Here is a 14,349-nt window from a genome sequence, read left to right as displayed (position 1 = left end):
AGAATTGTTAGCCCGCTATGTAACTGGAAGCCAATTGAACGTAGGTGATTAAATATGTAAGAGTCGGCTTCTTTTCATCTACAGATATGTAAAAAAACGTTAACTAAAATGATTTCTTTTTCTAGGAACATTAATCAAAATATATAACAAATCTGTTTGTTTCAAGAACTACATACCTGGATTCGAAGTTAAAGTTGCTTGAGATGCAATGATGTTATCCAGCATGGGATAAAAAAAACCGCAACAATAGAGTTTATCTTTAATAATTGCCAATGCCTTGGCTCCATCACAACTTTACAAACATGCCAAAATTCTACCAAAACTTCCTATAATCATTTTCTCTTTATTAACTTAATTCAAAAATAATGTAAGCACTTACACTTGCCGGAATCTTAGATTGATGATGTAGAAACCCAATACCTTGTGTCGCCTCCAAAACCGAACATTTAAGAACCCCAATCTGAACTCGAACCCCGGAGCCGTAAGTCGCTGTCATCGGAGGTCCAAATGACCTCCTATATAGATGTCGTTGCTGATGTTGTTTCGTCGGAAAGACGGCACGCCGCCACGAAACCACTGCCGCGCGCACACCATGCCCCGTCTTTCTCTTCCTCCGCTCGATCACAGTCCAAACAACGTCAACAACCGACAGCACCATCCACCGGAGCTCCACCGCCCATGGTGGCAGCCGGCCGTCCCCCTCTCTCACACTCTCCTGACTCTCTTTCTCTAGAAAGTTGCAGTGGGTGTGTTTGTCGAGTAACAATCTGAAGTTTGTGTTTGTCGAGAAAGCTATAATATTTGGGGCTAGGGTTTGGTGCAAATGAGGGGAGGAAAGAAAGATAAAATGGATTATATAGTGGGTTGGGCTTACACTGTGTATACCAACCGAGTTTAATGAAAACTTTAAATACAATATAATGCACACCGTTTATATTCAGTTATTCACCTATTAAATGAAAAAACCAAGTCATTTACATGAAGTGCGTAACTGTTTCATATTACCTTTTAAATGCATAAAATTAAATCTATTTACTTTAATTAATATAGTATAGATAAGTTACAAATCAATATAACTTTTGAGTTTCTTTGGATTAAATAGGTTGGTTTTTAGACAAATTTACCCTTACAAAATAGTTAATAGATGCATTGTGTGTTATACATTAAGCATTTCTATATGTACCTCTTAAATTTTAAGAAGTCCCTAAGGAAATGCTTTATACATTAAGCATTTCTACCTACTTCTATTTCTCATAATCTATACTATATTATCTGACTCTCTTTACCCAAAAAAAAGTAGGTAGCATTTGAACTTTGATGGTTTTTTGTTGTTAATTTACTTACTTATGAAGGTTTTTATGTTGTTTACTGTTTTACTTGAAACTTTGTTTGTTAATGTGATAGGAAGTTAGAAAATAGGGTTTGATTGTTTGAAAATTGAAATTGACCCGACCCGACCCGACCCGATCTGGCCCGCAAAACTTTGTTTGTTTATGTTTACTGGTTTTACATGACCCGACCCGATCCGACCCGGTATAAATCGAATTTTTTTTTATATAACTAGGGGCCTAAAATCTTTAAATTTTTTTCCGCACCCCCAGGAAAAAAATTATGGGTCCGCCACTGTTCGTGAATTGAGTAGGTCTAGGTATTCAACCAATCTTAATAGTCGCGAGGTGAGAGATTTTCAGTTTGTCTTGGTTGTTAGGTTTCTAGGTGTAAAGCCTTTGTGAGAAGATTTCCCTAGTTTGACTACCATTACTTGTCTATCAAGTCTGATTAGGATTTCAATACTTACCCCGTGCACTTTTAGTGTATTGAGATATTCGCGTTGTGAGGTAGATTGTCTAGCGGGTACATCATTATTAGAGTTGGAAAGCCCGTGAAGGAATCCACATAACTAGTGTACTTAACAACTTTTAGGATCGTTCAGGCGACACCTTGAGAAGGGTCGAGGATCCCTAGATAATCCTTTAAGTTTAGTTTATTTAGACCCTGGTTCCACAATAGTTTCAATTCCGGGAGAAAGCTTGTCATTCATGTGTAGGATTCTAACCTAGGTAGTGCTTTTACCATCATCTGATCTCGTCTACAATCATAGTTCGTGTCTTAATCAACTTTAGTTAATCTTTTAATTAATTGCATTAGGATTGTTAGAAAACCCCCCTCAAACATAAAAACAATTAAAATCAAGTCAGCGTAGATAAGTAATCGAGTCTAGTTCACATTTTCAATAGGAGTCTCGTGGGTTCGATATCCGGTCTTACTTTAGCTTTACTAGTGTCTATAGGTTCACTTGTTTGTAAGTAGTTTGCTTTAGGAAAGTCTAGAGTATTACTTAGTGTTTAGTTTAGGGTTAATTTAGTTTTTTTTTTTTTTTTGAACAACAACAAAACAACTTTATTCCATCAAAAAACAAAAGAAAAACAACATACAGCAAGGTGCTATATATTGCCTCTTATCAATCCAGTTTACAACCCAGTATATAAAAGAAAATACTTGCACCCAGAAAACTAACAACCAAAAACTAGACTAAAATTACTCCATAAAGATGAAGTTCTTCCAATCACTCCATGTTATCTCCGAGAGCTTTGCCCTAGTTCTTACCCAGTCATACGTCTCTTCTTTGATTTCTTCCACAATCTTGAATGGGTCCGTAAACTTATTGTTATAAATTTTATTGTTCCTGTTTTTCCAGAGCTGCCAAACAGTTGCCAGATGTATCGCGTATATTATTTTCATCTTTTTCTTGGGCCATTCTGCTTTTTCGGAAAGTCTTGTTGTTATCTTTTCTCGGTGATCCCGAAGAGGTATTTTAATCCATAGCCATATCTGCAACCACACTTCTTTCGCAGCTGGACAATGGATACCAATGTGATCGGCCGTTTCCGGCTCTATACCACACACCTTGCACAGATCCGATCCAAGCTGTACACCCCTTTTTCTTAATGATACCATCGTCGGTATCCTCTCCTCCACAGCCCGTAGCACAAATAAGTTTACTTTGGAAGTAGCGATTTTGCTCCATTCGTAATCGGTTGGGACCATGTTTACGTCGATGATTCCTGACAAATCCTTTCTTACATCCTTTACCGAGAAACCCAGCACGTTATTTTCCTTCCACCTCCACACGTCTTCATTACGGCCCACTGGTTGATTCACGAGTAAATCTTTTAGAGCTATCCACTCATTCTTCTCACTGTCATTGTTCGGCAACCTACACCACTGCCAATCCCAAAAAACCCCATTCTGATTCTTCTTATAATTATGGCTTACCTTGTTCATCTTGTTTTTTGCCAGACCAAATATCAACGGAAATTCCTCCTTCAAAGGCCTGTCAGTCGCCCATGAATCCAGCCAAAAAAATGTTTTTTCGCCGGTTCCAACTCTGCATCTAAGAGCCCTGTTCACTTCAATTCCTTCCTTCCTGAACTCATCTTCTATCCCCACGATTGCTTTCCAGACCCCTGCTGAAGACTTTTTAAATGGCATGCTATTTGCGACCCTTTTATTACGATGTAATGATTCTATGACTTTGACCCAAAACTGCTCCGGATCTTCTTTGAGCCTCCACCTCCATTTTATTAGAAGTGCCATATTCATTTCCTTAATTCCACCGACCCCGAGTCCACCTGTTTTTTTCGTCATCACTATTCTTTCCCATTTTAACCAGCGTATTTTATTTCCACTCCCACACCCACCCCAAAGGAACCGACTCCTTATCCCTTCTAGTATCTTTATCACCTTCTTTGGAGCTTTAAAAACGGACAAGAAGTAGTTCGGTATTGATCCCAAGACCGATTTAACTAGCGTGAGTCTCCCCGCAAAAGATAATAGCCTTGCCTTCCAATTTGATAATCTTTTGTTTAAATTGTCAACTACCTCCTTCCAGTTTCCAACCTTGTTCATATTCGCTCCAACTTTCAATCCAAGATACGTAAATGGTAGGTGACCTGTCTTGCAATTGAGCACACTAGCCATACTCGTGATCTCACCCTCATTAATACCAATCCCGTATAAAAAACTCTTGTTATGGTTTACCTTAAGGCCTGACATCACAAAGAATATCCTCAAAATTCTACGTAACGTCTTCAGATTTTCTTCATCCCATGAACCCAAAAAGATCGAATCATCTGCATATAATAAATGAGATAGACATGGACCGTTGTTTGGTAATTTTAGCCCCTTGAATACTCCCGCACTTACTGCTTTTATCATAAGGACATGCAAAGCTTCCATTGCAATCGTGAATAAAAATGGGGATAACGGGTCACCTTGTCTTAAACCCCTCTTGTATTGAAACTCTCCAGTTGGGGTTCCATTAACTAGCACCGAAGCTTTACCAGAAAACAGAATACCCATAACCCAGGTTTTCCATCTGGAGGGAAAACCCATATTTGTGAGAACCGAGATCAAGAATTTCCAGCTTAAGGTGTCGTATGCCTTCTCTATATCCGCTTTGAACAAAAATATTTTTTTCTTTTGTTTTTTTGCCCATGACACTACCTCGTTTAAAATCAAGGGCCCATCTACAATATTCCGATTAGCCACAAATGCAGATTGTTCAGGTGAAATAATACTATTCAGAACCTTTTTCAGCCGGTTTGCTAGAACCTTAGATATAATTTTATTGATGACACCAATAAGCGAGATGGGTCTAAAATCCGATAATGTAACAGGATCTTTTACCTTCGGAATCAACGAGATAAAGGAAGCGCTGCACGATTTCTGAATTGATCCATGAATAAAGAACTGCTCCATCATATCCATCACATTTCCTTCAAGCTCGGGCCAGAATTTTTTGACAACTGCAAAGGTGATCCCGTCCGGACCCGGTGCTTTATCCGATCCACAATCCCATACTGCAATCTTTACTTCCTCCCGTGTAAATTTTCCTACCAACTGATTTGCCTCTTCTTCTGAAATTTTCGAGAATCCGTCGGGTGACATTCTGGGCCTCAATTCAACCGGTTCCAAGAATTTTTTCCTCATGTTATCTTGAATGTGTTTTAAAATAACTAATGGATCGGTGATCCAAATCCCATCAATCCACAACCCGTTTAATTTGTTTCTCGCCAAATTACAGTTTACAATCGTATGAAAGTACCTGGAATTCTCGTCTCCATCCATTATCCATCTTGTTCTTGCCTTTTGTTGGTAGTCTTTGGCTTTCCTTCTGAACCATTCTCTTACCTTACCCTTACAATCTCTCCATAAATCGATCTCAAACTCCTCCAGACCTCGTTCTTCAGCCAAAGCGTCCAGTCTTTTTACTTGATTGATTGCTTCAATGAATTCTTTTTCTTCGACCTCTTTGCAAGCTCTTCTCCATTTTTTTACTTCATCTTTAACCCCCTTTAATTTGCAAGCAAGCAACTGATCCTTGAACCTTTCATTACCGTGACATTCTAATCCCTTTTTCACCACCTCTTCTACACCAGGAATGTTCAGCCAACTGTTAAAAAATCTGAATGGGGTAGGCCCAAAGTCTGTATTTTCGATAACTAATATAAGTGGGCTGTGATCCGAAATTGTTCTTTCAAGAGCTCTTAGTGAAGCGTTTGGCCATTTTGACATAAAGTCGCTGTTAACCAAGGCCCTATCTATTTTACTCATTTTCTTTCCATCCCCAGACAGAAACGTGAACCTCCTCCCTGACATAGGATACTCTAGAAGACCCGCTGATCCGATAAAATTATTAAAATGGAGAGCATTGTTACTATCGAAGTTTGAGTTCCATCTATCCTCCGGGACTCGAACCTCATTGAAGTCTCCAATAAGTAAAACTAATCCTTGTAAACCATCAAGGATAGACAATAAATTATTCCACAGTCGTCTCCTTTCCGTACCACTACTCGGTGCATAGACATTAATCACAGAAATCTCTATCCCAGCCCCAGTTAGTTCACCCTTAATCATGATAAAATTCCGGTCCACCAATTCCGTATGTTTTCTGAACAAACCTGGGTTCCAAATCGAGACTATGCCACCTGATCTTCCCGTTGCATCAACTTTTATGTACTCCATATTCGATCCATCCCAGAACTTCCGAATTCTTGCTTCCGACAAATTGCACATCTGGGTTTCTTGAAGTGCTAAGAAACCAATCTTATTTTCTTTTATAAGACTCCTAACTAGTGTTGCCTTTCCTGGACCACCTGCCCCTTTGACGTTAAGTGACGCCCAATTCATTTGAAACCGGCATCCACCTGTTCATCATTGATAACTTTCTCAACTTGGTTGATGCTTCTAGCTAAATCCACTCCTAGTATTGCCCCGATTTCTTCCGTACTCTTTATTTCTTTTGCTGCTTCAACGTCATTTTCTGGTGTTGTGTTGCTCTCTGGGTTTGTATCAGGCACCAGAATCGAATCGGTGCTTACATCTTCTTCCCAATCTGATTCGAATTCATCTTCCAAAGAATAACCTCTACCGTCCCACCCTTCTTCAAACTCTTGAACCTTTTTTCCCCTCGTCTTATTTCTTCTTAACTTGAGTTTTACTCTGGTGGCTTTTTTTCTAGGGTTCAATCTTGATTCGTCTGATAGCTCTACATTTAGATCGATACCTTTATTTTTTCTAACTTGGTTATTGGGTTTTAGTGCATTACTTTTTAAATCCCCTAGTAAACTTCTTTTTCTCTTCTTATGGGCTTTGCCTTCTTTTTTATTACTTCCCTGGGTCGGCCCAATTGTAGGCCCTTCCAATTGGCTGGATTGCATAACCGATTCTAACACGTGCGCCCCCATGTTTTCTCTTGTTTCGTTGCAGTTCGTGTTGGGATCTTCCCCATTATTTGAATTCTTGGTCAACTCTTCCTCAGAGCTAATAATTACTACATCTTCGTTATTTCCCTCTTTCTCCTCCACCGTTTCCTTTTCCCCATGCGACTCTTTGGATTTCTCCCTGTTTTCCATCGGTTCCGGTTCCCTATGCGACCCTTGTGCTGCCCCTCTGTCCCTCGCCGGAGACTTTACCGGTATGTTCTGAACTGCCGGATCAACAGGTTTCTCCGGTGGCCCCATATCGTGATTTGCCGATGTTTCAGGTGGTTGGTTTGCAATATTCCTGGTGATATAGCTTGGAGCCCATTCCTCATCCATCTCAGAGATCCATACATCGAAAGCGATTTGTTTCCACGTAACACAAATCTTTTCTTCAACTCTATTACCATGGTTTACCTCAATGCCGACCCTATCCATTGCTAAATTAAGATCCCAGGCATCGGCCGTAGAACCGCTGACCACCTTCCCAAACCTTCCCGCAATTTCGTTCATGACTGAGCTACACCATAGCTGCAACGGTACACCTTTGATAGACAACCAAGCCAACCTATGGTACGGTATTTTTTGACCCTCCCACACATGCATGTCCTCCAGGTCCTTTTCCCATACCATTCTTGCACCCTTCAAAAAATCTAGCATGATGCTCTCTTCTTCAAACGTGGCAATAAAACCCAGCCCTCCTGTAAACCTTAAGAATCCGCCCTGATTTCTCACCTGAGTTCTTAGGGTATGAGCTTTCTTCATCCCTAAAAAATTTTTAAATCTACCCACAAACGATTTCCGTTTCCATGACTTCATCGTGTCCGCTTCATGTTGAAAATTTAACATCAAACCATTCCCCAGATTGTTATTCTTCTTGTTGCCCAATAAAATGTCTTTCCAGCTTCCTTGTCCTCCCCTATAGTTGCCCTGTCCACCCCCATATCCGTACGTTCCTTGTATTTGACCGGCCTCTGTGTGTTGCTGTTGTTTCCTATATTCCCCAGCATACTCTGTGCCCTTGTTCCTCCATGTCTTGCCTTTCTCGCTTTTCGTTGTTCTGGTGTCTTTAATGTATTTTGCCACATTTGCTTTTAATCTAGCATTTCTTAGTTCAACCATGTTAATTGCTTTCACCAGTTTGTCTGCGTCTTTGACGTAGGCATATCTCAGGAAACCGAATCTTCTACCGAGTGTATCTTTCTTTTTGGCGATGTAAGCATCAACCAGCCATCCAAGGTTTCTGCATTCGTTCCATAAATCCGCATCCGTCATCCATGTTGGTATATTTGTCACGTAGAAGGTAGTAGCATCTTCCTTCCTTGGTTTTTCGTCCCCCGAGTTCTTTATTTCCTCCGTTTGTGGTAATTCACCTTCTTCTAATCCCTCCGTTGCCATCTTGTGAGATAAACGGTATAGCTGTACACTATCCCCCTAAACCCTCAGGAAAAAAAAAACAAACGTTAATTTAGTTAATATTAGTTAAACTACTTTCAGCACATCAACCATCAATAAAGTGCCATGTGTCTCTATTCGTACACTTCATAAAATCTGAAATGCGTGCAACCCGTCTGTCGTTGTTGTCAAGTTTCTTTCTTTGAAAATATCATACAAGTACTACAAGACTTATGTTTAAGGAATTGATGTGTTTTGCCTTAAAAGCATATAAATAGGCAGGGGCGGATATAGCTAGAGAGAAAGGTCTTCGATGATAGTGTAAGGTTTGGAAATTTTTAACGTTTTTTATTTTTATTTTGCTACCCTTATAAAAAAGAAAAGTTTAAATGTTACCCCTTAAAGCTTATTTCTAAATCCGTCATTGCAAACAGGTTTAATAACATGAAATAACATATCTTATGTCTACATGTTTAGATCAAATGAGCCAAAAACAAATACAAAATCATTTAAATTATTATTCCCCACTTTTAATCTTATCCGATTCCTATGACTATATATGTACATGTGAGATACAAACTTGTATTTTATTGTTTGAAGCTCTATCTAAGGCCATACTCTAATCTTTTGATATATACACATTTTTAGCATTTTATAAATTTATATAATCAAACAACAACCGGACTCAATATGACCAGAGGATCGGTACGTGGACTTTCGTCCATACACGCTTATTTAAGTCCATCTTATAAGCATTACTAGGCTCTCCGTATTTTGGTGTACCAATCAACAAGAGATGTCCAAGGAACGATACTAGGCACTGCATGTTTGTCACCTCAGCAGGTAGTCTTGTAACAGACTGCCACGTGTCATCTTCTAGCATGGCCACATCATTAGCACGACATGTGTATAGTTTTTTATCAGTACCTTTAACACAAATTTCAGGAGTATCCGTGCTCTCTGATAACACACCGTTACTTTCTGACCACTTTCTAGCTAACATGTCAAATACCTCGATGCTTTGGTGGAACTCACCTTGCATGTTTGTTGGATACCCATTGATGACGTGGAACTTGCCACGGTAGAACAAACATTCACACTCGTCACGCTCTTTTGTCATGTCAGGTAATTGGGTCTAATTATCGTTCATCACGTCATACGCCCATACGGATTTCAGCGCGTTTTTTTCGAGATCATGCCCGCCGGCAACAAACACCGTCCGCTCACCGTCGGCAGCACAACCAAAAAACGATCTGGGCCCACCGGGCATGTCAGCACCACGACGCCACTTGAACGACAGAAAATCAAAAATAAAAACCGAACTAAGACAGTTCCAAGTCCGTGGGTCGTACCCGCCCATAACAACAAGATCCGACCCGACAGCAACCATCCCACAAAACAACGGCAACCCGTTTTCAAACTCCGGTAAACACGGCATCTCCGACCAGCTACCCGTCTCCGGCTCGAAAACAACCAACCGGAACATCCAAACACTTCCTTTTTCCGGCCGGGTTTATCTTCGCCTGAGAGAGAACTACGAGAGATTGAGCTTTTCCAGTGGAATTCCGGAGCCGGAGAAGCTCAGGCAAGTGAACCTCAGCTTTCCAAGCCTTACATACTGATCGGATAGTATGAAACTGATTGAAAGGAACTCGAATAAAGCATTGAAGTGCAATATCATGAGGAAGATCTTGAAACCGATCCATGAATGAAGAAACAAGTGATTTGTAGAAATTGTTAATTGAATGAATTGAACTTGTGATTGGACTACTTATAGATGAATGCAAACGGATGATCATTCCTATCTGTTAGCCACTTGGGCACCAATTTGATATTGAAAATATCTGTTGGCGGCTGTTGCATTTATAAAGCTTGACATGTTTTGTGATCCACTGGATGGTGTCTTTGTCGGATTGTCAAAACGTTGTATGTGCCCAGTTGACATTATTTTATGATCCCCCCAAGGCAGGAATGAAACCGATAGATACGCCGTTAGATTAGTAACATAGAATTGTGAGCCAATCCGAAGCGCAGGATTCTGTTTTAAATGAAAATCTCTTATATTAGTAACTAGGTTAGTTCCCCGTGTGTTACACGGATTGAACAATTTAAACTATTTAATAAATATTTATCGTAAATACAAACTAAACAGGGAGACATTTATTACCAATTGACATAAATAAGTTAATATAAAGATGATGTATGTTAGTATTATAAAATTTATCAGAGAAGAATGTAATCAAACTGTCGCTAAAAATAATACAAAAATAAATATATTATATAATACGTATTATTGTATTTACGTGTTACATTACATTTAAATTTAATGATAAATAAAAAGATAGAATGGATGTAAATTACAAAGACACTCAATGTTTAAAAAAAAAAGATGTAACATGAATAATGATAATTTACGAATATTTTCATTAAATGTATTATTTGAAGATTTGGAAAGTTGTTACTAAGATTTCAGGATTTTTTTTTTTTTTTTTTTGAAATTAGGATTAACTATTACCAAGATTTTAGGGTTATTTTTTTTTAATTTAGGATTATCTATGAAACTAAAGAGATAAGTAAACCAATGTGTGACACATGTCATTTATTGGAACCATCTAATTTTCTGTTTTCCCGCCTCTTTTGTATAGTTATCTTATATTAATTAAATACTAGATTAATATTAAATCGTATCCTACTTTGAATTTGAAATATAATCCTTCTATTTTTCTAACAAAGTATTATCTTCGAATTTAAAATTGTTAATTTAAGATAAGATGTTTTTAATTTTCTTTAGAAAAATAAAAAATAGATGACTCCAATGAATGATACGTGTCACATATTAGTTTATTTATAGTATGAATTTGGTATATAAAATTACATTTATTCAACCCGTACAATACACGGGGTTCCTTAAACTTTTTCTTTTATTTAATATGTCAAATTATAAAATAAAATAAAATAAAATAAAATAAAATAAAATAAAGAATTTCAAATAATGTCACGTGACAACCTCTCCTTTCATCTTACAATATTAATTTATATAGTATTTTATTTTAATATAATTTTTAATTACTAATACGTGTTTTATATTCATAAATCTATTGTTTTTCATCAATTGGTTGTTCGATAAATGAATATGTTTTTTTTTTGTTCTGATGCTAATATTTTTGTTATAATAATCTAAATATATTAGTAGTTGATTACGTTTGAAGTTGATAAGGTATTAACCATTTGAAGTTGATTATGTTTTTAAAGTAATTTTTCTACTTTGAAATTATAAACTTATCTTTACTATAAAATATATATAATTTATAAACATTTGCTTTTATATGTTTTTTAAACGGATAAATAATAATAAAATTAAATTGATACGTGAGATGATTATTATTGTTGTTGAATTTAGGGTTAACTATGAAACTAAAGGGATAATATTTTAGGAGGGAAAATAGATTTCTAGATAGTCTCATTGATTGACATGTGTCTCAAAATTGGTTTACTTTATTATATGTATAGATTAGGACCCGCACTTTGCAGCGGGACCATTAAATATAAAAAGGTAGACGTAACAATACTAAATCATGTGGGCACATTGTGGCGTGTTAACTCGCACAAATTAAATCAAAATGTAAAACATATAAAAGAATAACTAATTTGACTTAGGACATGCGCATTGCGACGGGATCGTGAAACCGTAATAAATAAACGTAACAATGTTGAACCACACACGCTCGTAACATGTTAACTTGTAAAATTTAGATCGAAACATAAAATACAATTATCGTAAAAATAATAACTAAGTCGAAACGATAAAAAACAACGTGAAAAAAAGTAAAAAGTGTAAGGTTTAAATAATAAGCTTAATAAAAGTAGAGGGGCCATATTGTATTTTGTTAGGGATATGATTTGTAAAAAAAAATGAAAATTATGAGTCAAGAAAAATGAAAAGTGAAAAGGCTCGCACAAATTACAAATAGGAAATTATAGATAGGAATTATTTTTTTAATACTAGCCAGAAAGGAAGGGGATGTACCATGTAGGGGATGTACCATGTATACTATGATAGAATCATAAATTTGGCTCGGTTTACTTGGTAAAGATGTGGGTTAACATGTCGCTCCTTTTAAAGTTAAGAGTTTGAACCTGTTAAAGATATATTTGGTGTAATTTGAGTCGTTAAAAAAAAGAACTAAACAAAAATAATATAATTAATAACTTTAATGAAATTAGCATGAAATTCATAAATTTTAATTATTTTGAATACGAGTAATTTTGCCTTTTATGCTTGAATATAAAATTAGCATGAAATTCATAAACTTTAATTATTTCGAATACAAGTAATTTTGTCTTTTATGCTTGAAAAGTACTTGTATTCTTTTATGTACAGAACTTTAAAGGTCTGCTCGGTTTAATTTGTAAACAAGCAAGCACGAACAAATGTTTGTTTGGTTCGGCTAAGCTTGTGAACAACCCTAGTCGTAATAGCCAGTTAGGTGTATACAAATAGGTTTGATAACATGAGATATTATGATGTCTTCTGTTTAGATTACATGAGACAAAACAAATACAAACTCATTAGGTTAATTTTTTCCCACTTATGATCGTATCCGATTCCTACGACTATAACTTTACATGTCGGATTCAAAGTTTTATATCTTTATTGTTTGAAGCTCTACCTAATACCATAACGTAATCTTTTGATATATACAGTTTTTTAGCATTTTACATCATTTGGAATTCAAATAATCAAACAACAAGCAGACTCAACATGACCAGAATACTCAACTGGTACGTGGACTTTCGTCCATACACGCTCATTTAAATCCATCTTATAAGCATTGCTAGGCTCTCCGTATTTTGGCGTACCGATCAACAAGAGATGTCCAGGGAATGATACTAGGTACGACATGTTTGTCACCTCATCAGGTAGTCTTGCAACAGACCGCCAAGTGTCATCTTCTACCACGACTATGTCATTAGCATGACACGTGTATAGCTTTTTATCGGTACCTTCAACATAAATTTTTGGAGGGTGTGTGGTATCTGATAACACGCCATTGCTTTCTAACCACTTTCTAGCAGACGTCTCAAATACCTCAATGCTCTGATGGAACTGACCTTGCATGTTTGTTGAATACCCATTGATGACATGGAACTTGCCACGGTAGAACAAGCATTCACACTCGTCACGCTCTTTTGCCATGTCAGGTAATTGGGTCCAATTATCGTTTGTCACGTCGTACGCCCATACGGATTTAAGCGCGTTTTTTTCGAGATCATGCCCACCGGCAACAAACACCGTCCGATCACCATCACTCGCACAACCGAAAAACGATCTGGGCCCACCAGGCATGTCAGCACCAGGACGCCACTTGGACGACAGAAAATCAAAAATAAAAACCGAATTAAGACAGTCCCAAGTCCGTGGGTCGTACCCGCCCATAACAACAAGATCCGACCCGACAGCAACCATCCGACAAAACAACGGCAACCCGTTTTCAAACTCCGGTAAACACGGCATCTCCGACCAGTTACCCGTCTCCGGCTCCAAAACAACCAACCGGTACACCGGAACATCCGAACACTTCCTTTTTCCGGCCGGATTCGCCTTCTTCTGAGAGAGAACCACGAGAGATTGAGCATTTCCAGTGGAATTCCGGAGCCGGAGCAGCTCAGGCAAGTGAACCTCAGCTTTCCAAGCCTTACATACTGATCGGATAGTATGAAACTGATTGAAAGGAACTCGAATAAAGCATTGAAGTGCAATATCATGAGGAAGATCTTGAAACCGATCCATGAATGATGAAACAAGTGATTTGTAGAAACTGTTAATTGAATGAATTGAACTTGTGATTGGACTACTTAGGGGACTAGGGGTGGTTCACTAGTGATAGAATTTATCACTCACAAGCACCAATCAAGTTTCGCCATGTCATTGACCATTTTTCCATCACTCACAACCATTTTTAGTAGGGGTGGTCATCACTCACCACCACACCCAACAATTTCCCCCCAACCAACAAATACCCTCACAAACCAAAATGATAACGCGTGAAGGAAATAACGGAAAATGGTTTGCGTTAATGTATAACGCGTTATGTAAATGAGGCGGGGTGGAAAAAATGAACTTCCACGCGTTATACTTTTGCCCATCACGCGTTAAAGATGACCGCCCCGGGTCCTCTAATAGATGAAT

At 37.8% G+C, this 14,349-nt stretch overlaps 1 protein-coding gene across 1 annotated transcript; it reads right to left on the bottom strand.

Moving 5' to 3' along the window:
• Positions 1 to 12,891: 12,891 nt before the first annotated feature.
• LOC110916539 (F-box/kelch-repeat protein At1g15670-like) lies at positions 12,892 to 14,011 on the bottom strand. The gene has a single exon (XM_022161246.2). It carries the CDS (start codon positions 13,948 to 13,950, stop codon positions 12,892 to 12,894), a length of 1,059 nt encoding a protein of 352 aa, XP_022016938.1. The 5' UTR covers positions 13,951 to 14,011.
• Between the last annotated feature and the right edge of the window lie 338 nt (positions 14,012 to 14,349).

This window comes from Helianthus annuus, chromosome 16 (assembly GCF_002127325.2).
Source record: "Helianthus annuus cultivar XRQ/B chromosome 16, HanXRQr2.0-SUNRISE, whole genome shotgun sequence".
NCBI classification, from domain to species: Eukaryota; Viridiplantae; Streptophyta; class Magnoliopsida; order Asterales; family Asteraceae; genus Helianthus; species Helianthus annuus.
Note: the sequence above shows the minus strand (reverse complement) of the source record. Positions and strands in the feature narration are given on the sequence as shown.